Source organism: Akebia trifoliata, chromosome 16 (assembly GCF_017979445.1).
Source record: "Akebia trifoliata isolate Shusen 1 chromosome 16, ASM1797944v1, whole genome shotgun sequence".
In the NCBI taxonomy this organism is placed as follows: domain Eukaryota; kingdom Viridiplantae; phylum Streptophyta; class Magnoliopsida; order Ranunculales; family Lardizabalaceae; genus Akebia; species Akebia trifoliata.
In genome coordinates, this window is record NC_141390.1 from 29,459,323 (window position 1) to 29,485,363 (window position 26,041).

The 26,041-nt window shown below is 34.7% G+C and overlaps 3 protein-coding genes and 1 long non-coding RNA gene across 6 annotated transcripts; 3 read left to right on the plus strand and 1 right to left on the minus strand.

Annotated features, from left to right (window-relative positions):
- The first annotated feature begins 2,220 nt into the window (after nucleotides 1-2,220).
- Nucleotides 2,221-8,280, plus strand: LOC147383362 (lipase-like). 3 transcript variants are annotated; one of them, XM_086428512.1, is made up of 11 exons: nucleotides 2,221-2,364; nucleotides 2,716-2,785; nucleotides 3,586-3,659; nucleotides 3,891-3,956; nucleotides 4,443-4,490; nucleotides 4,604-4,671; nucleotides 6,018-6,090; nucleotides 6,183-6,344; nucleotides 6,788-6,982; nucleotides 7,716-7,804; nucleotides 7,886-8,280. In XM_086428512.1, the coding sequence occupies exons 2-11, from the start codon at nucleotides 2,719-2,721 to the stop codon at nucleotides 8,100-8,102; spliced, it is 1,059 nt and encodes a 352-aa protein (XP_086284638.1). In that variant the 5' UTR covers nucleotides 2,221-2,364; nucleotides 2,716-2,718; the 3' UTR covers nucleotides 8,103-8,280. The 3 variants fall into 3 exon arrangements, with proteins under 3 accessions (XP_086284638.1, XP_086284637.1, XP_086284639.1); XM_086428511.1 differs by having other exon boundaries at nucleotides 2,228-2,396; XM_086428513.1 differs by lacking the exon at nucleotides 2,221-2,364 and having other exon boundaries at nucleotides 2,729-2,785; nucleotides 3,857-3,956.
- A 2,849-nt stretch (nucleotides 8,281-11,129) lies between these two features.
- LOC147383363 (uncharacterized) lies at nucleotides 11,130-13,335 on the plus strand. The gene is made up of 3 exons (XR_015173538.1): nucleotides 11,130-11,253; nucleotides 11,591-11,687; nucleotides 13,158-13,335. It is a non-coding gene; the product is annotated as an uncharacterized LOC147383363 (long non-coding RNA).
- A 600-nt stretch (nucleotides 13,336-13,935) lies between these two features.
- LOC147383364 (cullin-1-like) lies at nucleotides 13,936-17,833 on the plus strand. Its single transcript, XM_086428161.1, has 16 exons — nucleotides 13,936-13,978; nucleotides 14,065-14,265; nucleotides 14,366-14,443; nucleotides 14,526-14,615; nucleotides 14,713-14,793; nucleotides 14,880-14,942; nucleotides 15,363-15,398; nucleotides 15,498-15,584; nucleotides 15,706-15,855; nucleotides 16,150-16,205; nucleotides 16,301-16,421; nucleotides 16,536-16,697; nucleotides 16,796-16,939; nucleotides 17,039-17,257; nucleotides 17,381-17,548; nucleotides 17,703-17,833. The coding sequence occupies exons 1-16, from the start codon at nucleotides 13,943-13,945 to the stop codon at nucleotides 17,802-17,804; spliced, it is 1,794 nt and encodes a 597-aa protein (XP_086284287.1). The 5' UTR covers nucleotides 13,936-13,942; the 3' UTR covers nucleotides 17,805-17,833.
- Nucleotides 17,834-19,162: 1,329 nt separating this feature from the next.
- On the minus strand, nucleotides 19,163-25,800 carry LOC147383365 (uncharacterized). The gene is made up of 4 exons (XM_086428837.1): nucleotides 25,660-25,800; nucleotides 25,480-25,525; nucleotides 22,754-23,533; nucleotides 19,163-21,356 (listed from the first exon to the last, which is right to left on the minus strand). The coding sequence occupies exons 2-4, from the start codon at nucleotides 25,483-25,485 to the stop codon at nucleotides 19,572-19,574; spliced, it is 2,571 nt and encodes an 856-aa protein (XP_086284963.1). The 5' UTR covers nucleotides 25,486-25,525; nucleotides 25,660-25,800; the 3' UTR covers nucleotides 19,163-19,571.
- Between the last annotated feature and the right edge of the window lie 241 nt (nucleotides 25,801-26,041).

Consider the following 26,041-nt stretch of genomic DNA (forward strand, 5'->3'; position numbering starts at 1 on the left):
TATAATGGTTTGATTTTTTATATTATCTGAATCGAGAATCGAATCGAATTTATCGATTTTTTTTTATTTTTTAAATCCGAAACCGAACTGAAATCAATCTAAACTGAACCAAACCAATCTAAATTTCATGGTTTGGTTCGGTTCTCGGTTTGGACGGAATTAAGTTGCACCCCTAGTGAGTACGTATGTCAGAGGTTAGAGGGGGGTGATAGAAAATCATGATTTTTTTTTTAAATGGTTAAATTCAAAGTATGTTGTCATATATAAAACTATTTACTTAAATGGCGTATAATGTATATAAGAATTGGTGTGGCATTAGTAAAATTTGGTGTGACAATAGTAGCTTTAAAATTAGGAAATTTTGCTTTGCAAAATTTTGAAATGTGGGTCGAGGTTTAAAATCGTATTGCAAAGTCTCGTTATTATGTACGCCTGACGTTTCATACAACCGTACCTTTTTGTGTACCGTGTACGATACGTTACGTGGGAAAAACTTTGAAGCGGTCCAAAATTTCGGTAGAGAACCCCTGTCCGTTACGTGTGCAGAAAACTAATAGCGTCCAACGCACGAAGTCAAGAACTGTTTCGTGGATTATCTTTGACAAAAGAATGACACGTGTCAATCATTATCGTAAAAACCAAATAAACATCTACAGAACAAGATATTTCAACACGTAATCCGAATTCTCGAAGTTTATCGTCCAAACTCCTAAGAATGGAAAGCTAACACGTGCGTCGCGCGTGCCAAACAATTTTTAACACGTGGTTTCAATAATTAACTGGAACCCGATTTTTCAAACCGTTATATGAACTTACCGAAACAACCCTTTAAAATTAGAGTTACGATCCAGAACGGTGTCTTTTTTGTATAACAACGTTCGGTATCTACGTGGCAAATTTTTATTAGAGTCAAATACATTGGGATGTGTGCACGGCTGGGTTTAGAGGCTTAGGTGTTTCAAAGTCCAACAAAAACGTGCCATGTTGACACCTTACCTTTATTATAGGAACGGGACACCGTTCTGGATCCAAACTCTTAAAATTAAGGTACATTTGGTATATTCCTCCACGTTTTTAGATACTCACGGAAAATATTACTCTTGACAAGGTCTTCTCTTATAGATTGATACAAAATGACTTATTTGTCCTCATCTAAAATATCCATCATGTCAAACTCTATGACTTTGATATTTTTTTTTTCCAGCTTTAACCTTGATCGATCTTTTTCAACCCCCTCTCAACCTTTTATAGACAACCCTTGATTTTTCACTCAAAATCTAACATTTTCTGTTTATCAAAATTCTTATCTCGCATCACAATTTGAATATTGAAGATTAAACATAATCAATGGATGAAGATTACTTTTTTTTGTTTGTTTGTGTGTGTTGGGGGACTTTGTTTTTTACCACATTTCACACTGCGTTGACGAGGAGGTGCGCACACAACCATTGATGCTTTTTCACTTATATCTTGAGGAAACACATCTATGACTACAACATCGATGCAGTGTGAAATACAATGAAAAACAAAATCTCTTTAGGATTTTTTTTGTAAAGAAAAGACTCAAAGTTCTCATTGTTGAAGACAAGGACATTTAGGTAATTTATATTAATTTATCAACAAGAATGACTTCAAAGGACATCCCATTTGAAAACATAGGAGTATCTCAAATATTCTTCATTTTTCGTAGGTTATTTTTGTTCAAAATACCCTTAAAATTATAATTACTCAAAAACACTTTTCTTATTAACATAGTAATAATTTAGGACTTACTAAGAGTCGTTTTGCTCAAATGGAGTATCACATTTGCAATCCAACCCCACAACGCTTCAAATTTCATTGAAAAAATTAGATTGTTCGAAAAAAAAAAAATTCTTTTGGACTTGATTCGAGGATTTGAAAATGAACAACTATTGAACTTTCACCTAACTCCCAAATTTAAAGTTAAAATTTAATTATGAAAAATAAATTTTTTTAGAAGGATAAAATTTTGTCCTCTACAATTTTGAAGTATCGGATCATGATTTTAGATGCCATGGGTGAGCCCAAGGACCCTTAGCAAGGGTGAAATTCTTACTAACTTAGTAAGGTTAGTCGGTCTTCGGTTAATTGCCTTCGTTCAACGAAGTTGGTTGAAGGCTTTAATGTCCAATGCAGGGTATTTTCGTAAATTCAATCAAAATGAGACAGAATCAAAGTAGTTTCGGTGCGTGGTGTTTACTTCTTTACCTTCTCTCTCTTAGAAGGCAGCCTCCTTCCGCATACGATAACACCACCACGACCGTACAATCAGACACCAACTGTACGGTCACCGGAAAAAGAGATATCCAGACGCCGGAATCTGACGACACGGCATTAAACTTCGTAAATTTCAACCCAGATTCCGACCCAATTGAGTTTAGTTTACTTTTCTTATACTCCTGCGAAATTTTCCCTAATTTTGGTTGGAAGTTAGAACAACAAGTTGAGCTCAAATGATCGAATCTCCTTTGTTTCTGGAAACTATTTTACAGAGAATGGATTAGTTCCTGTTGATTTATGGCAAAATTTTAAAGGGTTTTGTTCGAATTTTGAATAACTTTGCTTGTTTCTTGATTTGGGGTTTTGAAATAATTGAAGAACGGAAGAACCCTAACAAAGAAAAGAAAATTTCTTTCTTGGATTTCTAAACAAGCCCTAATCTTTGTCTGCTTCGTATTTTTCGGTGATTTGCAGGTAATGGAACGTTTTCGATGGCTAAAGGTGGCAATTTTAATCTGTTTTTTTACTAGTTGTGGCGCCAGAGGTAACGTTAGTCTCAACTGTTCAATTATATTCAGTGTGCTTTATTAAATTATTTCAGTTAGTAGATCATATAAAAATTATAACTTGGAAGTCTTAATGGATCCAGTGAAAATCAATGTAACTTGAAATCTTGAATGGGTTCATAATTTTGGCAAGAACCCCCAATTTTTCAATGTATTTCTTTGAATTACTGGCACATAGTAACCAAGTTCGGATTTGGTGGGGGTTCAGTTTGATTAATTTGGTTAAGTTCGGAAAAGTTTCATAAAAATTTGGGATATTATGTAAGTGATTTTTGGGTTTTGTCCCAAAATCCATCATTTTAGACCTCCATAAAAAACCTATCTTGTTCTTTAGATTTGACGGTCGCAGAAGATAAAATGTTGAGGGTAAAAATGTTATCCTATTTGACTAATAATCAGTAAATTTTCGTTTTGCTGTTTTAATTGGTTGATCCCTTAGTAGTAGAATTTTATGAGTTTTTGAAAAAATTCGGAGAATTTTGCGACTGTGATAAGTAATAACTTAGATGGGTATCTCTTAGAGCCTGTTTGGATACACATAGAAAAGTATCTTTTTTTTGCTTTTGAAAGTTAAAAAGCTCCTTGGATTCATTTTACTTTTAAAAAGTAAAAACTCTGAACTTTTTAAAAAGTTAAAGGAAATTACTTTCTCCCAAAGCTACTTTCTATCTTCTATCCAAACGGGCTCTTAGTTTTGTAGGAAAAAGGCAAAATTTGACCTTGATTTCTGCTGCTAAAATCTTACCCTCTACTAATTTCGTTTTTTCTGCAAATGCAGATCTTAAAGTCAAGGACAATGTACCCATTTACAATCACACTCTTGCAGTGATACTAGCAGAGTATGCTTCTGCGGTAAGCCTATATATAGAATTTTCAGTTATTGTTCTTGAGTTCATTCTGATTCAATCAAAGTGGTTCACTATCTCAGTGTCACTGTAGTTCGGGCTTCATACTTGATTGTATGTAGTGCATTTCGTCATTCTATCTAGTTCTACTAAGTTAGTTGGGTAATAAATATCTGTCGCTTAACAGAATTCTTTAATATGTAGATGATGACCAGAGACCTGGTGCTGCATCTTGCAGGTGTACATGTCAGATTTGACAGAATTGTTCACTTGGACGTGCTCTAGGTGTGATGATTTGACAAAGGTACATGGATGTATTTATCATAGTAAAAAAGTTCGGATTCAGCAATTATTTGGTGGGGGTTTAATTCGGTTAAATCAGATAAAGTCAGGAAAGTTTCGTAAAAAATTGGCAAATGTTGGACATTATATAAAAAATGTTTTTGGGTTTCTTTCCAAAACCCTTCATCTTCAACTTATCTAAAAACTCTTATCTTCTTCTTGATGTTTGAATGTTGAAAAAAGAAGATTTTGAAGGTGAATGGTAAAAATGTTACCATGTTCCATGATAATGGAGGAATCCTTGATTAATTTGTCAATTCACCGATTTAATTGGCTAACCCCTAATTTGGAGAATTTTACGAATTCATTGAAAAATTTGGAGAATTTTGTGATTATGCTATTTATATACGTTCTATTTTCAATAGAAGCTTAAGAGTAAGCCATGCAAGCTCATTTTATTGGAAGATGGTAATTAGGTTACTAATAAATATTTCTATATTTTTAACAGGGGTTTGAAATGCTAGAGCTGATTGTTGATGTCCAACATTGCCTACAGGTTTATTCTCATTGCATTAATATGCTCCCATTGTAATGGTATTCTGTTAAATGGGACTCCTATTTGTTTGTGCCACTCTCTAAAGATCCAATATTACTATGAACTTCATTCAGGCATTTGTTGGGGTAGCAAAGGATCTTAATGCCATTGTAATTGCATTTAGAGGCACTCAAGAACACAGGTACGAATGTTGTAATGCACGTTGTTCTTGTTATTTGTCAATGCGTACTTATCTTATAGATTATAATGAGAACAAGAGATCTTCCTTGATCAATCCCTTTGCCCCTCATTCGTCGAGAATCAAAAAGATCCTTTTCGAGTTTTAATTTGTTCATTTGGAATATGAGTTCGTTTCTTCTACTTAATTTCATATTTAATTTATTAATTTTATTTACTTTATAGTTCTAATACGTCCATCATTCAATTTTTGAGCTTATTGAGGTTGGTATAATTGGAAGAATTGACTAATATAAAAATATGATGGTACCTAACATTTTATACAAAATAACCTTAACACCACTTCATAACATGTCATGTCAAATCGTGCTGAGGAAATGGTGTCCCTCACATAGAAGAATGCAACAGAAGGGTGTTAGAAAAGTGTCTAAACACCTCATTGTTTTCATGATCAATGGACATCCCTTATAAAGGGGAACTTCAAGCTCTTCTCTCTAGATTAGACATGGATTTGAAGGATGATAAAAGACCATTTATCTTCTCATTTGCAATGGATTTCTATACCCAAACCCCCAATCCAAACTGTTGGATTATCCTAAATGATCTCTGCCCCAGAACTTCACAAAATTGAAAAATATTCCCGCTTTACAGAACTTTTCCAAAGCACCGATTTCCCACTTTATATTTTAAGCAACCTAGAGAGAGGGTCTCAATCCCGGGAGTTTCATTTTTAATTCTCTCCCTAGTTTTGTGATTCATTAGAGATTTTTAAGATATTCAAGGCTATAGATTTCATGGACTTAGACCCATAGCTTAGTTGGTTCTACACGTTGCAAAACAACTTTTAGATCATGGGTTTAAATCTAGCTAACCGCCTAACCCATAAAAAAAGGATTCTAGATTTCATTCATATTGAATGAAGAGGGTTAGAAATTTTTTTTGCCACCTCTTAACAAGAATCCTAATCATTGGATGAGCAACCGACCCAAGTTTTGGGACAAGGCTTAGATGGTGATGGTGACGATTTATATTGAAGGAGGTATGATTTCATAATCCTGTGACCTCTAAAATACCATTCAAATGTCTTGGTTACAGATTGGCACCTATGCACCACTGCAACACATCCTTATTTGAATCTTCAAAATTATTTTCTCTAAGTCATAGGATTTGATATTCAACATATACATTTGTTCCTGTACTAACTGCAAGGCCTTCTAAACTGAGTTGATGTTGTTGTATTACCCAATCAGTTGCTAGTTAGGCTGGAACAAAACATTTTACATTGATTTTTTTTAATACCATTTCTCAGACACCTTATGAAGTTACTATGGACTAACCACATCTATACAGCATACAGAATTGGGTTGAAGACCTTTACTGGAAACAACTTGATCTAAACTACCCAGGCATGCCTGATGCGATGGTGTGTAACTGTATATAATTTTTATATATGAAGAATACAACCACATCAGATTGAATATCACTAATTTTCATGCTCTCTTTTGTGGGTTTTAGGTGCACCATGGATTTTATTATGCTTACCATAACACGTCTCTTCGCTCTGGGGTTGTACATGCTGTTAAAAGGGCAAAGGAGTTGTATGGTGATATTGCAATTATGGTGACGGGTCATTCAATGGGAGGGGCTATGGCTGCCTTTTGTGCACTTGATCTCACAGTAAAGAACTCTTCTTGATATACTGAAAATATAATTCCATATTTTTTTTTTGAATGATTGATGGTATATGAAATATTATTAATAAGAATAAAAAAGGGGTAGTTCTTTCCCAACATGTAAAGAAGGCCTAAAAGTGCCTTCTTCTATTTCTTCGTCGATGGTGAGATTTGAAAGCAAGGGTCAACCACCTTTGCTTCCTTTCTATATGAATTGTTCATATTCTAACATTAGACACTTCTTGTCACCTTTGCATTGAATGTTATCTTTGGGATTTCCAGTCTCTTTTTTTTAAAGGATATAGAGTCTGATTTATCTGATTTGAAGTCATAGAATATGCTTTTGACTTGTTAAGCCCTGCTTGAGTTGGTTAATGTATTTTTTATGTTGGTTTCTTGTATAAATCACAATTAATTATACCTTGGGATGTTTTTGCTTCTTTCCAGGTTAATCACGGAGCCCTTAATGTTCAACTTACGACATTTGGACAACCTCGTATTGGGAATGCAGTTTTTGCAACTTACTATAGTGAACACGTGCCCTATACATTTCGAATCACGCATGACCATGATATGGTGCCTCATTTGCCTCCATACTACAAAGCTTTTCCACAGAAGACTTACCACCACTTCCCAAGAGAGGTAATTTGATTCTTACAGCAGAAAAGCCTTGTAATATATATATATTTCTTTCTGGGAATGAAGTAATGAGCAATATAGGTCTATTAGTACAAATGTTAGGTTGTAATCAAACCTTACCTCCCTGCACTCCCCTTTACTTCTGAAAAAGGAATTAAGTAAGTCTCACCGTTACCATTCAAGCCTACATAACTAATCTTCCTTAAACTTTCCAACTGTTCATTTTGTTCATTTGTTATTTCCTTTTAAGTTCATGATCTCTCTTTTATAGGTTGGTGAAATTTTATTTGTTAGATTTAGGATTTTATATGGCCCTAAATCCTTACTGTAAACAACTGTTGAAGTTGTTTCAATGCGTAATAATGCTTTGTTACGTTGAAATAATAACTTGAACCAAACTTTTATAAAGTTTGAATGGTGCGTTTTAATCTTTGATTAGGATGTGAGAAATAATTTTAAAAATTGGGTGTAATAAGCAAAAATGGGGTGCTAATAGTAGCTCTCAAATTGAAAAGCCATCACCACAGTGGAGCCCATTGATCAGCATATCAAGCAATACAGACACTCAATAGGCTGGTTATATGTGAGAATGGTTGCGTGACAGATCCGTCTTGGAAAAACTATCAGATATAACTAGGGTACGACGTATGTGCTGCAATTACAAAAAATGCGAGCGTGCCCTCTTTAACAAGCTTCCTATCGTTAGGAACTAATATCATGTTTCCTCTAATTGCAGGTGTGGCTCTACAGCATGGGATTGGGAAGTCTAGTGTTCGCAGTTGAGAAGGTTTGCGACAATTCTGGTGAAGACGCAACTTGTAGCAGGTATTTATTTCCGCTTTCGTCCCCTATATGTGCATCTTTATCTGCAAAACCTGGCAGTGCTCTTACTTCAATTTTCCACAGGTCTGTGAGTGGGAACAGCATTTCCGACCACTTGTCCTATTTTGGTATAGATCTACAAGCGGAAACCTGGGGTTCGTGCAGAATTGTTTTGGGTTCATTTTTGGTAAATTATAGTACCATAGACGTTATGGGAAACATCGTCTTGTCGACAAATCTTACCACTTCGGCCTTAGAACTAAATACCCAAACTGGTTCCGACAGCAACTCTTATATGTAATGTATTTGGGAATCATGTCTTGCAAAGAAAAAAAACTGAAATTATTTGAAAGAGAGATTCGACAAGAAGTTTGCAAGGAACCTGGGAAAGGTGTCTCTTTTGTATATGAATTATTATTGCTTTTTTGTACATTTTTACCCTTGGTATTTATATAATTCAGACAATTGGGTTTATGTGAGATCTATATGTTACTGTTGGGACTCTGAAACCATTCGAAATCGATCATGAAATAAAGTAAAGGTTGAAATGAAAAGACCATAAATAATTTGGTTTTAAAACTATTTCACGATTATTGGAACATTTTGAAAGAGATTAAGAACACTTGCAAACACAATCGTCGCTTAAATCACTTAAAAGTAATCAATAAATTTGTTGTTTGGGGAAAAGCAATGAGTTTTGTAACTTTTGAAAACTGGAGACCTCTATATAGGATAGAGATTGGAATTCTAAATCCTTCGATTTATGAGTGTTAATTCGTTGCTATAAATTGTCGAAAGAACAATAATTTTTTGATGCCCCCCTCGAGTATACCCCATCACAATACCGTAGATCATTAACGTCGGAATATGTAGAATCATAAATCTTTTTCTTATGTATTCCGAGTCAAATGATCTACGATTCTATGATGGGGGCGTAGCTCAGAGGGGAGCGTTTGATTGTCAAAATGAGTCCCAATACACGGGGAAAAGGTTGCATGGTGCAACTATGACTTTCCTCCAAATTGCATCTCAGCCCCTAGATGTCAAATTTAAATTAGGTTTGAGAAAAAAAATATTCTAAACAGATATATTTTTCTAGCCAGATCTTGACTTGTAAAATAGATTGCCACAACTAAATCACTCTCCATGGGGGTGGTTAATAGGGCTGTCAATCGATTGGATCAGACCCGAAATTCGATAACTTCAGGTCTCGATGTTTTAGATTCCGATAACAATCTGATATTGAATCTTATCAGCTTGGATCTGGGTCAATCATGTCCTGATTTGATAACTACCCGATCCGATAATATGTTAGAAAGTATATAAATTATATTATATATTTGTTGAGATAAATAAATTTTACTTAGATTTTATATATAAAATCCAGAGCCGATACAATTGTTAACGGATCTTATTATTGAGATCTAATAAAAAACCGATCTGATAAGAGTCCAAGTGATTTGGATCCGATCCATTGACAGCCCTAGTGGTTAGATTGGACTCCTCCATATCGTGGACTGGACCAAGGAGAAAAGAATTGTTTCAAACAAGCTTTTCTTTAGTCCACCAAAAGTTGGTCTCTCGTTTGATACACTGGGTGTGAGGCCCACTACTTTGTTATTGAGTGGGCCTACCCATTTCGATAGATTCACTGGCCCACTATTTCGTTTGATTCTAAGTTCTAAGTTGTAACTTCTAATACAAATAGAAGTCAAAAAGGTAAGAACGTATAATTCCGAGTCCGAACCTGAAACGAACTTCTATTTCCATCACAATTCACAAACTAACTCTGTCTTCTTCTTATAAATCTCTCTCTCTCTCTCTCTCTTGCTCTCTTCCATAGTCTACTACGTGATCTCTCTCTCTCGCTCGCTCGCTCGCTTTGATCAATCTTCAGGTTAGTTTCCTTAATAAAGTTTTTTAGAGTCTTAAGTGGGTGTTCTTCTCTGTTTTAGTTCAAAAAACCAAAACTTTTATCTTGAATTAAATTTTTTTTTTTTTTTTTTTTTGCATCAATCGTGCTGTAGAAGCTAACGTAGGTGTTCTTTATCAATGATTTTAATTATAACTTCTTTTGAAAATTAGCCCTGTTTTTTTTTTTTTTTTCCTCAATCGCTGAAACTTAAAAAGGATCTTATAATCACAAATTTCCTTCCTAAAGTTCTAGATATTCTGAGTCAAATCGGGCTACAATGTGAAGCGATCATCGCTTCACATTGACTCGCTGACTTTTGTTTTTTTATATCAAACAAACAGAGTCCAACTAGCCTTACTAACTTAGTAAAGATTTCACCCTTACTAAGGGTCCTTGTGCTTCGGCTCACATCCAAAAACATGATCAGATGTTTCAGGGTTGTAGAGGAAATTTTTTTATAAACTTTGATTTTTTTTTTTTTAAATAGTAATTTTCACCGTTGTATTATTTTATAGAGTACTGATTTCTGAACTCAACCAGACAGGGAAACTCAAAAACTCACTGACGTGGCATGAGCAAAGAATCATAGATTCTCTCCCTCGGGATACATAACAGACCTGATCGATTTGCTATCTGCAGTTGTGTATCCCGAGCGAAAGAATCTACGGTTCTTTGCACATGACACGTGGGCGAGTTCTGAATCCGGCTGTCAGGTTGAGTTCCGAAATCATTAGTCTATTTTATATTATATAAAATTAGAAAAACTTAGAACAATTTAAATGATTTGACTCGGTTGAGTCAACTAGATACTAATTTCTCACTTTTGTTTCTGATTTAGAAATTATACTATATGTGTATATGTATTCCATGTGCAATTTGGGTCAGCTCAAATTGAGAACCGAAGCAAACCGATAACTTTGGGCTGGTTTGATTCGGTTTGGAATAAGTTGCGGTTTGGTTCTGGGTTTAGAAAATGGAGAATCCATCAATTTGGTTCGATTCTTGGTTCAAGTCTTCTATAGAACCGGACCTCTATACAATAAATAAATATATAGATTTATTATGAATTATTTTGGGAGTTAGGCTATAGATTAATGAAATTTTTTTCATGGAAAGATTAATGAGAAATTTCACTTTTATCATTTCTTTATTTTTCATTAAAAATATATTGTTTCCAAGCAACTTTATTGGATATTAGCAACCCATAGAACCAAACCGTCTATTTGGTTTGGTTCTGGTTCTAATTTGGTGTAACCGACCTATGTTGGTTCTGTTCCAATTTTTCCATAAATCGAACCAAGTTGCACCCCTGATATGTATGCATTAATTGAATGTGGAGACTTATGACCCTCATGTTCTTCCACCAATATATATTTTTTTCTTAATTATATATAATCTACAGGAATGAATATGGGGAACGATTGCAATACGTGGGAGGTCGCTCTGGACAAAATGAAGAAAGGATTAACAAGCTTAAGGCCATACTTGATGAACAAGATGAACGTTTCACCCCCGTTGAATTTATGGAACTCTACTCGTATCCTTTTTTTAGACTGAATTACCAAAAACATTCATTAAAAATTGTGAAATTCCCGTGACAACGCGCTATCCATTTTAATTTTGAAAATGGTAAATTATTGTTTTCAGAATCAAAATATTTTACGAAAAAAAAAAAAAAAAAAAGTAGAAATGCTACATTAAAGTCAAGTTCAATGTAACATTTTTGTAATGGTTTTGTAAAATATTTTAATTCCAAAAAATGATAATTTATTATTTTTTACGGTTCACAATTTTTTTTGTAATTTGTCATTTTCTTCGTTATCATTTTATCGAAATCGATTAATATGAAACATATCCTTTACTATTTAAAATAGAACGGTGTACTATTGGTGTACCAACAATTTTGCTAATAAATGTCAACCACTTTATGAAGAATACAAGGATAATATATGTGACTACATTGCTGAGATGGTGAGATCATATTTTTATTTTTTATATAACTGTCCACTTATTAGTATTTTTATTTGAATTGTGCTGGAGTAATGTTAAAATTGACATCGATTCTCACATTACTGATGTGGAGGTGCACTCATAGCCATAGATGTATTTCACTCGTATCTCCATGAAAAGCATCTATGGTTCCGTACATATATCCATGTCAGCAATGTGAGAATTGATGTCAATTTTAATGTTACTTTGGCATTTTCCTTTTTATTTTTATCACCAGTGGTCATTGATTAGCTGCCTCTTTATTATCTTTTTCTTTTAAGTGTAATGATTTTATAATGCCCCCACTGACACATGCCCCCCCTACACCCCCATCAGAGAATCATAGATCATTTACCTCGGGATATGCATAGCCATAAATCTTTTTCTTGTGTATCCTGAGGCAAATGATCTAGGGTTATGTGATGGGGGCGTGTGTCAGAGGTGGGAGTCATATTATCACAACTTTTCTTTTAAATATAACTATTCTTTACGATACAAATTAGTCACACTTTAAATAATATAATTAATATCAGATTCGACAATTATTTGTGTATAAATTAAGCCCCCCAAACCCCCCACCCAAAAAAAAAAGAATAAATAAATAAACTCTGACGAGGAAGAAACGAAAAAAAAAAAAAATTGAAGATTTCAATAAATTACTGATTGAGTTTTGTGACAATGCTCTCCACGAGTGATTTTTAGTTGGATAGGGAAAGAAAAAAAAAGGAGTCGTGCTGGAGTGACATCAAGATTGGATCTCACATTGCACACCCTGATGTGAAAATGTATGGGAACCATAGATGCTTTTCCTTGAGACACGAGTGAAAAAGCATCTATGGTTCGCATACACTTTCACGTCAAGGTGTGCGATGTGAAGTCCAATCTTGAGGTCACTTCAGCATTATTCACAAAAAAAAAAAAAAAAAAATAGTGGTGACTCAAATGAGCTGAATTAATAAATACCTTTTATATCTTGAATAAAAATATTAGGCTATTTAATGCGAGTGTGAAATATAATTTATTTATACTTTGTCAAACTACCTAAATCACCCTTGGAGCTAGCATTGTAGGTCAATATAGTTTATCAATTCTTAGGTATCTAAACTTTTGTTGCTCTCTCCAATTAAGTAAAAAATGGAAATTACCCAATACTTTTATTTATTTATTTATTTATTTATTTGGGTTCTGATGAGTTATGAAGATGTTAATTTGAGCGAAAGATTGAATATTCTAAGCTCATCAATATTGTTGAATTTTCATGCTTTGTTCATTGATATCTCGCGTATTTATTCTTGTTCACACCATTTATGTAGATATATCTGAAATTTTTGGCCTACTTGAAAATTGTAGCAATGTAGCTATCAATTATAACTTTTAATGTTTAATAACTCTTTGAAAGAAACCTTTGGATGCAATGATCTTCTAATTTCCCTTTTTTTCTTCTCATAATAGGTACTACCAACTTTAAAAATGAAACAAGATGTGTTTTTTCTGCAAGAGTTCAAGAAACGTTGGTCAAACCACCACATTATGGTCAAATGGCTCTCAAAGTACTACCATTATCTTGATCGTTACTATGTTCCAAAAATGTCACTCCCAAACTTGAACACAGTTGCTCAAACATGTTTCCATGATCTGGTAAGTGATATATATATATATATATTTTTTGTATATGTAAAATGTATGTGATTTTCTTCTTCCCACGTGCCCCAATGTCGACACATAAAACCACTTTGAGAGGATGGCTAAACGAATCTTTTTCCCCCATTCCATTCTGTTACGGTCGGGACTATAACTATACCTCGAATGCTTCATGGGGATGTTAGTATTCCCACCCCACCCCTTGAACCCTTAAAATGCATTTATTACTTTGTCTTTTAGTGCCAAAACTAGTTTTTTTTTGTTCTTAGGATATGTATATATATTGTGTTGATGGCCATGACATTTTGTTAAAGATTTTATTTTACAACGACCAAAATACCCTTTACTTTTTTGCTCTAAAAAAATTAAAAATATGAATTTCAAGATATATTCTAAAAAAAGAACAAAAGATTTCCTCACTAATATGTGTTTGATGCTAGAGTCCAACTTGGTCTCCAAGACTCCCAATTATTAGTAAAATGGAATATTACTTGTCAAATTATTGTGGCAAGTATTGCTGATCTAATAAATGAGCCTCTCTTCTACTCTTTAGAATCATAATTTTCATCTTTTAATGTATTCAGGTCTACAATGAGATGAAAGATAAAGTAAAGAATGTCATACTTGCTCATGTAAGTTCATAACTTCATATCTCATCTGAGGACATAGTGACTTTTCTCTTGTATATCAGGACCAATCAATGATACTCTTTTTTCAGATTGATCAAGAACGGGACGGAGTGCTGATTGATCGATCCCTGTTGAAGAATGTTTTGCTTATCTTCATAGACCTTGGGGTTGATTTAAACTTATACGAGACGGACTTTGAAGCACCTCTGCTTGAAAGTACAGCTGTTTATTACACTCGAAAGGCTTCAAAACATATTTTGGAGGATTCTTGCCAGGATTACATGTTGATGGTTAGTCCTTGTTTTAACTCATAGTGATCATTATGAACATAAATTATATAAAAGGCGAACCATGCAAATTAATGAAAACTTGTTTGTGGGATCTTAACAGGCAGAGGAATGCTTGGAAAATGAGAAAGAAAGAGTCTCCCATTACTTAAACTCGACCACCGAATCAAAGCTGATAGAGGTATCATTTATGTTTGTTTATTGACATTGGTAACTAAATTCGGTAGAGTGCAAAACTTATTCAATCTGATCTATATGAACAGAAAACACAACATGTACTATTGTTTTTGCAAGCAAACCAACTACTTGGAAAGGAAGATACCGGATTACAAGTTATGTTACGAGATAAGAAGGTCGGTATTGATTATCTAAGGACTATTATAGCTAAATTTTGAAGCTTTAATATTTCGTTAAAGTTGACGATTCCATGTTTTATTTTTATGTACTTAGGTGGAAGATCTATCAAGAATGTATAGGATTTTCTCTAAAATAGAGAAAGGACTTGAACCAGCATCTTTGATATTTAAAGAGGTGTGTGTGATCTTCACTAAGATCTTTGGATTTTAAAGATAGAAATATAATTATTCTAATCTTAATATGTGTTCTTTGTGCTATAGCATATAATTTCGTGTGGTCTAGAGTCTGTCAAAGAGGCGGAATATGCAGCAAGCCAAAAAAAGGTGTGTTTATACTCTCTTATCGTCTTTTGGTTTTATTGTATATTATCCGACTAGGCAGAGCTCTGCCCATTGGGCTCGTGATCTAAGTAGTTGTGCCCAAAAAGTTGTGTCACACTAAGTCGACATACATACTTTTTGTGTATATGTGTGCACATACACATATGTAACAACTAGGCAGAGCTCTGCCCATTGGGCTCGTGATTTAAGTAGTCGTGCCCAAAAAGTTGTGTCACACTAAGTTGACATACATACTTTTTGTGTACACGTGTGCACATACACATATGTAACAATAATTCATAAAATATTTCTGCTGCTAATCGAACAATGGGACAAAAATTTCATGTTCTCTCCACACTTGACATAAATAATATGTGATGTAATTGTTGGGGCTTAATACTTGTTCTGATTTTCTTATTACAGGCAGATCATAGAGACATTATTGGTTTGCATGAGCAGGTAATGACCCATTACTACATAATTCTTACATAACAAACTTCTTAGACTAAAATTAGGAAAAAAAAAATTACTTCTAATAATATTTTCTTTGCCATCCAGGTTTTCGTAAATAAAGTGATTGAATTGCACGACAAGCACTTCGCCTACTGCAAAGACTGTTTTATGAGCAATATTATCTTCCACAAGGTTGGTCTTCTATGCTTATCTCCGTGTTTTGTGTGGGATTTTTTTTTTTTTTTTCCTTTCTTTCTTTCACTTTAAAGATAAAGATTTCGATTATTTGAAATTTGTTTTGGTTGTTTAAAAGGCACTCAAAGAAGCTTTTGAGGTTTTATGCAACAAGGATATTGCTGGCAACACTAGTGCAGAAATATTCTCCACGTGCTGCGATAACATACTGAAAGGTGGTGGACCTGAGAAATTGAATGACGAAGCCATTGACGAGAAACTTGAAAAGGTTAGTTTTTTTTTTCTCAACCTTAGTTGAGAATGTATTTTCTTCCACTCTCGGGTGTGTTAAGTCTCGGGACCCTCTTATATTCATAGTTCTCCCCCTCTCCAAAAGATTGGTCTTTTGGAGTAGTTGGTTGGCTAACATGGTATCAGATCGCTAGGTTTGTATATAGGTCACGGGTTCGATTCCTTCCACCCTTATGGTGAGGGGGAGTGTTGAAAGTATATTTTCATTATGTAATGATGCATTATTAAGTTGATTTTAATCCTATAATAACCACCAATGTACCTTGTATAGATGGTTACACTACTTGTATATCTCCACCAAAAAGATCTATTTGCTGAGTTCTTCAGGTAAGATTTTTATTTTTTATTTTTAAAGCAACTTATTTCCACTCTATGCCATGAAGATATTCACCATTCTTTATTATCGCTTCTTTCCTTTGCAGGAAAAAACTTGCGCGTAGGCTCCTTAATGATCGGAACAGCAATTTTGAACATGAATTATATCTTTTAACGAAATTAAAGGAGCAATTCGGTAGGCATTTCACGTCTAAGCTAGAAGGAATGGTATGTTCTAAATAATCTAATTCACTCAAATCTATTTGTAGTTTTATCTTGATCTGTTCATTTGCAAGAAATGTAAGTAAACGAAGACCAATTTCTTGAATTTGTTTGATACAGATGACAGATTTAACTCTAGCACACGATACCCAAGTAGAATTTGAGAAATACTTGATGGATATCCCACAAAAAAATCGAGGAATTGACTTGAGTGTGTCAGTATTAACTAGTGGGTTTTGGCCTACATACAAGTCCTTGGATTTCAATATTCCTGCAGAGATGGTAAGTAGACTTCTATACTCTCAAATTTTTTTTATAGAAATTTAGAATTATTAATTAATATCACCAATTTGATATTCTTCATGTATTTATTTTTTCAGGCCAATTGTATTGAGGTTTTCATAAAATTCCATCAATCAAAGACCAAACATCGAAAGTTAACGTGGTTATTTTCACTAGGGAGTTGTAATGTAATTGGGAGATTCCAAGCGAAGCCTATTGAGTTACTACTTTCTACTTATCAGGTGTGTTGTGTACTTGAGTATTTGATGATTTTCTTCAATTGAGATTTCAACTTTTGCCTAAGATTGCTAATTTAGAGTTTCTTTTGTTTCCATTTTTAGGCCGCGACACTTTTGCTCTTTAATAATTCGGAGAGCTTAAGTTTTAAGGAGATTGTGACACAGTTGAATTTGCCCCATGAAGAAGTCATGAGGGTGTTACATTCCCTCTCTTGTGGCAAATACAAAATTTTAATGAAGGAACCCAATACCAAAGTCATCTCTCAAACTGACATCTTTGAATTTAACTTGAAGTTCACCGATAAAATGAAGAGGATCAAGGTTTGAAAACTCTCTCCTTTTTGTTTTGTTTTTTTTTTTTTTTTTTTTTTAAATAAAATTGGACTTTTATGAAAAACTATAGATATAGAGCGTTGATCGGTTTTGATTTTGTTAAAAATGTAGGTACCACTTCCCCACATAGAGGAGAAGAAAAAGGTGATAGAAGACGTCGGAAGGGATAGGAGATACGCAATTGACGCTGCAATAGTGCGTATCATGAAGAGTCGAAAAGTTTTAGAACACAATCAACTTGTCCTAGAATGCATGCAAATTCTCCATGGCACGTTCAAGGTATAATTTTTTATTCTATTTTAAATCAAGTGTGTTTTTATAGCCTGTTACGGGATGGTTTTGGAAATTGTTTTTGAATATGGATTTAAGTTCTTATTAACCATTCTTTAGTATAACATTTACAAATTACTAAAGTGACTTGTTTCATTTGCAGCCCGACGTCAAAGTGATCAAATTTCAGATCTCAGATCTGCTTGAAAGGGATTACCTGGAGAGGGATATGAAAAATCAACAACTATATAGATATGTTGCATGAATGAAGCAAAGTGTACAAAATTCGTCGACATATGGTGTAGTTTAGGTTCTTATGTTTAATTTTTTTTTTTTTTTATTTAATAAAATTGGACTTTTATGAAAAACTATAGATATAGAGCGTTGATCGGTTTTGATTTTGTTAAAAATGTAGGTACCACTTCCCCACATAGAGGAGAAGAAAAAGGTGATAGAAGACGTCGGAAGGGATAGGAGATACGCAATTGACGCTGCAATAGTGCGTATCATGAAGAGTCGAAAAGTTTTAGAACACAATCAACTTGTCCTAGAATGCATGCAAATTCTCCATGGCACGTTCAAGGTATAATTTTTTATTCTATTTTAAATCAAGTGTGTTTTTATAGCCTGTTACGGGATGGTTTTGGAAATTGTTTTTGAATATGGATTTAAGTTCTTATTAACCATTCTTTAGTATAACATTTACAAATTACTAAAGTGACTTGTTTCATTTGCAGCCCGACGTCAAAGTGATCAAATTTCAGATCTCAGATCTGCTTGAAAGGGATTACCTGGAGAGGGATATGAAAAATCAACAACTATATAGATATGTTGCATGAATGAAGCAAAGTGTACAAAATTCGTCGACATATGGTGTAGTTTAGGTTCTTATGTTTAATTTTTTTTTTTTTTATTTTATTTTAATTTAGAAGTTATAAATTATAATAAAGTTAATGTAGATTTATAGTTTCTTTTAAAATTCATCTTGCCCTTTTGTAATTGTTCCTTATTTTAGTGTGTGAAGTGGAATTTTATTATTTACACTAATTTCATAATGTTTGAAAATAACCCAAAAATAAAAAAATAAAAAAATTACAAGAGCAGATCTTGAAACTTGTCAATTTTTTTGTAAACTAAATATGAAGCTGAATGTTTGGTGATCAAGTATCATCATCTTAATAAATTGGGTCTATATGATAATGGTGAAAATGTTTTCCTGGAAAAATTTATTACTAGAAATGGTCCTTAGAAAATTATTTTAGTAAGGTTGGGTTGGAGAATTTTTTTTCTTTTACAAAGATTGTTTTCTTGTGAAAAAAGAAGAGATTCTCTCACAAAAATACACAATTATTCAGCAAGAAAATCACATTTTTCCTAAAATTTCAAAATTGTGTTACAGAAGTGGCATGTGAATCAATTCCCCCCCTGCTTTCTTAAAAGTTTTCTTTTCATTCTAAAAAATATTACGTTAACGATTTGAGCCATATGTTGTAAACGAAAGTTATCCAACTTCTCTACAGTAGTTTTCTAAGCCACAAACTGTGCTTCTGAAATGAGCGCGCGCACACAACTCTTCTCTCAAACTGCTAACTCAGTTTTATTAACCAAACACGGATTTAGCGATGTAGCAATTAAAGTTCATATATTAAATTGCTTATTGAACTGAGCTTAAGAATACAAGATTAACAGAATATCCCCAAACAATCCTAAAAGTTTTGATTCTTAATGAATGGAGCTAAGCCAGAAAATCAAAGACGAATGAACAACATTGAAGTACAGAATAAGTACAGGTACCATTTGTATGAAGGCGCACAATTGCAAGCACGAGATCATAATGTCACCAATTGGTACCATTTTTCTCTTGGTGCTCAGCTAATATGATCAGCCACTGCAGTTACAATTTTACAAGAACAGTGTATCGAACTTGTCAAACTTTCTTGTAAATTAAATATGAATCTGACTGAAATCCTTAGGACCCCAAAGTCCGAGACCAGTAGATATTACGAGAGCCTGTTCACGGGCACTCCCAAAATTAGCTAGATTGATAATCTTTGCCTGCCAAAATTTCAGAATGATAGCCAGATTGAACCTGAGATTCGTTGCCCATGGCATCAACCCCAGTATCCACCTTGGGATCCACAACCCCATCAGGAATGCTAACAAGGTTTGCTGAGACATCAACTCTGCCACGGGCTCGTCGGGAGGGTCTCGGTATTGAGTTCTCTCGTGCTATAGCCTCTGTTCCCCTCCGTGTCCGCTTTGTGTATAAGAACCCACACGCAAGAGCTTCCAATGCTCTCATAGTCAATGGCCGGTTTCTTGTGCTTTGCCTCCGGGCGTTAACGACAGACTGCTGTTCTACACTAACCACACCATTGGAAGTTCTCAATGAGTGAGAATCCTCCAACCAGTTTGTTTCCAATTGGATGGAAGACCCCTTTGTACTTGGGTCGTCCTCGGTGATGAAGGGTTCACCAATTTCGAAATCTTGTAGGTCATGAGGTAGGTTCAAGTCGATCAAGAGACGGGGTTGAGCTTTCTCAAGAGACTGTTCTCTACCAAAACAATTCTCACTATGAATTCTTTCACTGTTGTCATCTGGACTACATTTACTTGAAACCATGTTCTCACTTGCATCGGGTGAGTCAAAATGGCAACATGTATCATCTTCTTTCAGTTCAGAGCCCTCGGAAAGACTGTTCATGATGCGGCTCGTCTCTGCATGACAAGCAGTTAACCTTCGCCGTTTCATGAAAGGGGCCGATTTGTTTGACTGGCTACGTCTCATCTTCCGGCTGATCTGGCACTTCACAGTCCTCATTGGGTGCTTATCAATACACATGTCAGGGTAGTGATTGTTTATGGATACATCAATGGTACTTGAGCCATTAATTGGTTTTACTGGCTTTGTAATACTAGCCGCACAACCCAATAGCTGAGAACACATTCCCCGGCCAAATAAATCCTCTTCTGGCTTAATAGTATTATTATCCCCTTGAGCATCTAACAACATATTAGAGGAGTCTGGCTCGTCGACCGGTTCTTCAGAGCTCTCCCCATCAGTTTCCCTAGAAAGGCTTGTCGGGGTGGAACTGTTAGCCATTTCAACAGGTAAAGTTCTAAGTTCTCTCACCTTGGGTGGTCCATCTCCATCAACCAAACTGGTATCAACAACTGTAAACTTCATGATGTTTGAAGTGCAATTTGAAATGTGTGGTTGAAGATAGCAATGTCGTTTACTATCAGAAGGACCATCTTCGTTCAATGTCATCTCTGTGCCCGACCCGTACTCCTTGTCATCGCCACCTTTAGGTGCTTCTACTTCAACCTCTATAAGCTTTGGCTCCAATGCAACTTTATTCAAGACATCACTAACGGAGTCAAAATAATGTTTTCCTTTCATGAGTCTCCTTCTTGAGAATTTCTTGACACCAGGGATAAGAAACACCAACGAATGCTTGGATCCACCATAACCCTGATTCTTAGGCTGCTCAGAGTGCCATCCTCTTGCAAGTAAACGGGGCCAAACGGCCTCCCAGAAGAGATCGTTGGACCGGGCTTTGCTTAACCGAAAGTCTCCAGTTAGAAACTTTATAATGTCGTCAGATGTAAGAGAGTTGCATTCCTTGCCACTAGGTATTTCTTGACGAATAGGAATAACTTGATTGGTTTTTATTGGTTCTGTAATGCCAGTGAGATCTTGCTTCCCTCTGCCAATTCCAATGGCTTCTACAAGTGTGCTCATGCCAACTATTGCTTTTAAAGTGGATACATAGTCTTCTAGCAAAACTTTTCCCTCTCCGAACATTTTAGAGACCTGCCAATGTGATACAGTTTATTAAAAGAAAAAGAACGAAATTTTTTGTGATAAACAGATATGAAGTAATTTTAGGCTTTCTAGATGTTTTGGAATAGGCTTACTGAACCAAAGTAGCTGATAATATTTGGTGGTAAATTTTTTTTAGAGACTTTTGCAACTAAACATTAGGACATGGGTTGCTTTGCCACATATGCTTAACAGTAAAAGAACCATAAAAAGACACCCACAATGCAACTTGTAGCAAATTGGTTTTGAGGACCATGAATTGGATCCATTTATGAGAAGAAAGGAAGCAACATCATTTCTTTTTTCTAGGCAGGAAGCAACATCTGATTTATGCCTGAGAACATAAACCTCCAACTTCCCATATTAACAATTAAGAACCCTCAATCAAGTTATAGATGCTTTGAGATTGATGACCAAAAATCTTGGTGAGGTATAAGAGACTAAGGAAAGCATGTAATTGTAAAATTTATCTTAGGACAAAAGTGTGATATTGGCATACATTTAAGTATCGTAGCACGTGACGTACAGCTTCAAAAAGACATCTTTATTTATTTTTCATTCAACAACTCTCTTTGCAGAATATAGACCATGAACGTTATGAATGACCCATTGTGCACAAGTTATTTCTTGAGCTGATGAAACCTAAACCTCCAACTTCCAAAAGAAGAAAATCATGTAACTCGAGAAACATAGTCAGTTCATCTTCAGTTTCTAACCTCGTCTCAAGTATTGGGGCAGGAATAATTTATAGAAGAAAGCCAACAAGTTATTCATCATAGCCCTCCAAAGATTGCAATACTTCGTATATTTATTGCCGATGAATTTCCAATAGAATGAAAATGCACAATACATTTTTGTCATCACCTAATTTATCATGATATACTAGATTCTAAAAATGTAGGAGTATCATGTTAGGTGATGAGACCAACTATGCTTAATGGAGCAGAGTGTTGGGCGATCAAGTAGTATCATGTTAATAAATTGAGCAGACAAGAGATGAGGATGTTGAGATGCATAAATGGAAATATTAGGAAAGATAAAATTATAAATGAAAGCATTTGAGTAGGAGCAGCTACAATAGGCAATAAACTAAGAGAAAATTGACTGAGATGCTTTGGACATGTTCAAGAAAGGTCAATTAGAGCCTCAATTATAAGAAATATTCAAGTTGAAGGCTCTAAAAAGAGTGAGAGGAAGACCCAAAAGAACATGGATGGAGATAGTGAAAGCAAATATGAACACAATTTTCAGAAGACAAGGCTCTGGACAGAGTGAAATGAAGAACATGATTCATTTGGCCAACCCCAAATCTTATAGAATACGGCTTTGATGATGGTGACACTAAATTATAAAAAAACAGAATTTCTGATTGAATGTCTGGCAATTACCTCCACCAGAGTATTCTGGCATTCTATTGATACATGCGGAAGCAAACGTGATAACAATTCTTGTTGCCTTGAACCTGTAAAAATCCTTTGTCCTTGTATACACCTCCTGCTTCTTATCTTCCGACACTCTGACCATCTACGGTATCCATCAGACCTATAAAATTTCCCATAATAGTGCGATAGAACATCCCCCATTTCTTTCCCCTCGATAAATCTCTTCACCTGAACGAGATTCTTCCCGAAAATATAGAGACCAAGAAGAAAACTTTGCTGTTCCAAATCACTCCAAGAGTTATTTAATGAACCCGGAACTGGAAAGTAACCTTTGTTGGTGTATTTCTGATCCAGGTTAGATTGCTCATGTCGAGGAAAATGCAAGTCAAGATCCATCTCAATGCCTACCATTGCACATTCACTAGAGCTTTTATGGCTCACCTTGCTGTTCACAGATTCTGCCGATCCATTTGTATATAGTGGTTCATGCTTGATACCATCAACTTGGTCATGGACCCACATAACTGGTATGGGTAATCCAATTACAAGAAAATGAGAAACATCAACCATGACTTCTGTATCAATTGGATTCTTTATAAGATGAAGACGGTCAATTTCCATTATTAACGATGGAATTTCCACCTGGTACGGATCTCCAACTCGAGGAAGTATCTGAGGATCTCCGAAGATATCATTTACATCAGTGGAACCCGGAGAGAGAAACTGGTTGGAAGATGTTTCTTCCATGATGAACTCTCCATCACGATCCAGTTCAACTGAATCCATCTGTTAAACAATTGATACTAAGAAATGTAAGCAATAAATTAGAAAAGACAAAATAGAACTAATCATTATTTAGGAAATAGAAATTGAAAAAATTTAAAGTAAATCTTTTATCCATAGAAGTATAATATGAGCACAATATATGTCAAGCAAAAGGAATTAACTGCAAACCATCGATCATTAAAAGGATGAAGAAACCATAAGATGGCCTAAACAAATGTGAAACTCATGGGACTGAATGGAATAAACATTCTTCCACTTATCTAAACATCTTCCAACTTTACTGTGGGAGAAGTAAAAAATCCGCATGATCTAACCCGTACACGTGAAACTTCAATATACACAATTAGATCTTACCACAATAAACAAAGATTCGAGTTAGCCCGATGCTCTTCGAGATTTCAAAATCTAACTATCCAGCACTCAATCTCAACATCAAAGACATTGGATACCCAGTCTTGAGATCAAAGAAAGCTAGTAAACAAATCCTGGGACTCACAATCCAAAGTTCAAAAGACAACATCCCTTTCAAGATCGCAAACACAAGATCTCTCGAAGATCACTCACTACCATGACCAATGACTGCTCAAACAAAGTTGGAAGTACTAGAAGCCAAGGGACATGATTTTCAAGAAAGATGTGATGTGACGTGACCACCCACCAACTAAAGAACCTTCGATGTGACTTAAGAAGTGATATACAATTTAATGTTTTTACTCTCATCTACCCTATTGTATTATAAATAGACCTTAACTCTCATGTAAAGGAGGGGAGAAAGGGGGACTTATGGCTCACAGGTAGGGGGTTGGGAAAATGCATGCAATCAAGCCGAATATAGTGGATCAGCTCAATGAGTCTAGGGACATAATTGGTGAAAAACCTAGGAAACATTCCCCGTGCTTTCTATATCTTTATTTTTTATTTATCATGTTCATTAAATTTTCATTTAGTCTAACACTTGTCTTTATAGTCTCCAACAGAAAAGGGCACTTCTCTTCACTTGTGATCAAAATAAACCACATTAAGATAATAGTTCATCTATCCACAAGTGAAATCGTTTCGAAAATAAATAAATGTTGTTCTTGAAAAAAAAAAAAATCACTTTATTGCGTTAAAGCTAGAGCAGAATATAATCATCTTCTAGTGTGCCAAAATCGATGCACATAACAAGTTCGGGATATGCGTCTTATACACGGAATCCTTTAAACAGGCAAAATGCCTGATACTTAAAAAAATGTTTATAGAGAATCCGTACACTCTTAATAAGAAATAGCAAGTTCACTAACACTTATTTCCAAAAGGCTCAATGATCAAACTAAAAAAAAAAAAAATTTTAAACATTTAATTTTCAAACCAGAAGAGAAACCCACAAGGATTCAAGCAGGAAATTTCCCATAAGAAATACCGTGCAAGAAATAACTTAATTAAATCTATCACCAAACCCAATTAGCCGTACATTTTCTTCTATAGAGGCCAAAAAAGTCATTCTGTTCCACCAAAAAATCTAGAACCAGGACTAAATAAACCCAAAAATCCAATTAATCTGATCTATCCACTATTGATGAGGAACACAAACAGAACTTCAAATTCACAAACCAACAACAAAATAACCAACCCCAGATTCATTTTTGAACCCAAAATGAACATCAGAAGTTACCACACATGTACCCATATCAAGATACACCAAAAACCAGAAAATAACACTAAATTAATAAATAGCCAGCAAAAATATATCAATTTCTAGACACAAAACACCACATGATCTCAACTAGATAAAAATCATAAAAACAAAGCAAGCCATCGAAGCAACAAGAATTCCCATGTGAACCCATCAAATTCTAGCTATTTTAAAGACTAACAACTACTAAATCACTAATAAAACTACATTAAATCGTGATTAAAGAGTAGTAAAACATGCAGAAACGAAGAAAAGGAGAGGATTTGCTAACCTCCATGGAAGAGCTTGTACGTCAAAATCCACGTGTAAAAGGAAACCTGTACAAATGGGTGTTCATGATTATGTATTTATTGACCTTGATCGTCGACTTTTGGACTAAAAAGAAAGAAAAACAACAACATAAAACAAAGAACAACACATATATATGTAGAGAAAGAGAGAAAGAGTTCACCTGGTTTAAGAGAAGCTCATGCTAACTAAGTGAGAACTCCAGGGGAGAAAAAACATAGAGATGGCCTAAAAGAGGAAAATCAAAGTCGTTCGCTTCCAAGCGGAGAGAGAGAGAGAGAGAGAGAGAGGATTTAAAGTGGGGAGGGAGAGAGAAGGAGATTTACGCAGATTCGTTTGGATGGATTTATGGTCACATGAAGATGTGACCACGGAGTTCGTAAGGACCAAATTACCCTTACTTTATTTTTTTTTCTATTTTTAAAAAATAAAAAAAATGAAATACAACTATTCCTCTTGTATCATAGTTCTTCGACACGCCCGTTGTTGGACCTATCTAAATGATATTCATATATGAAAAAATGAAATATTATTTTGGAAGAATT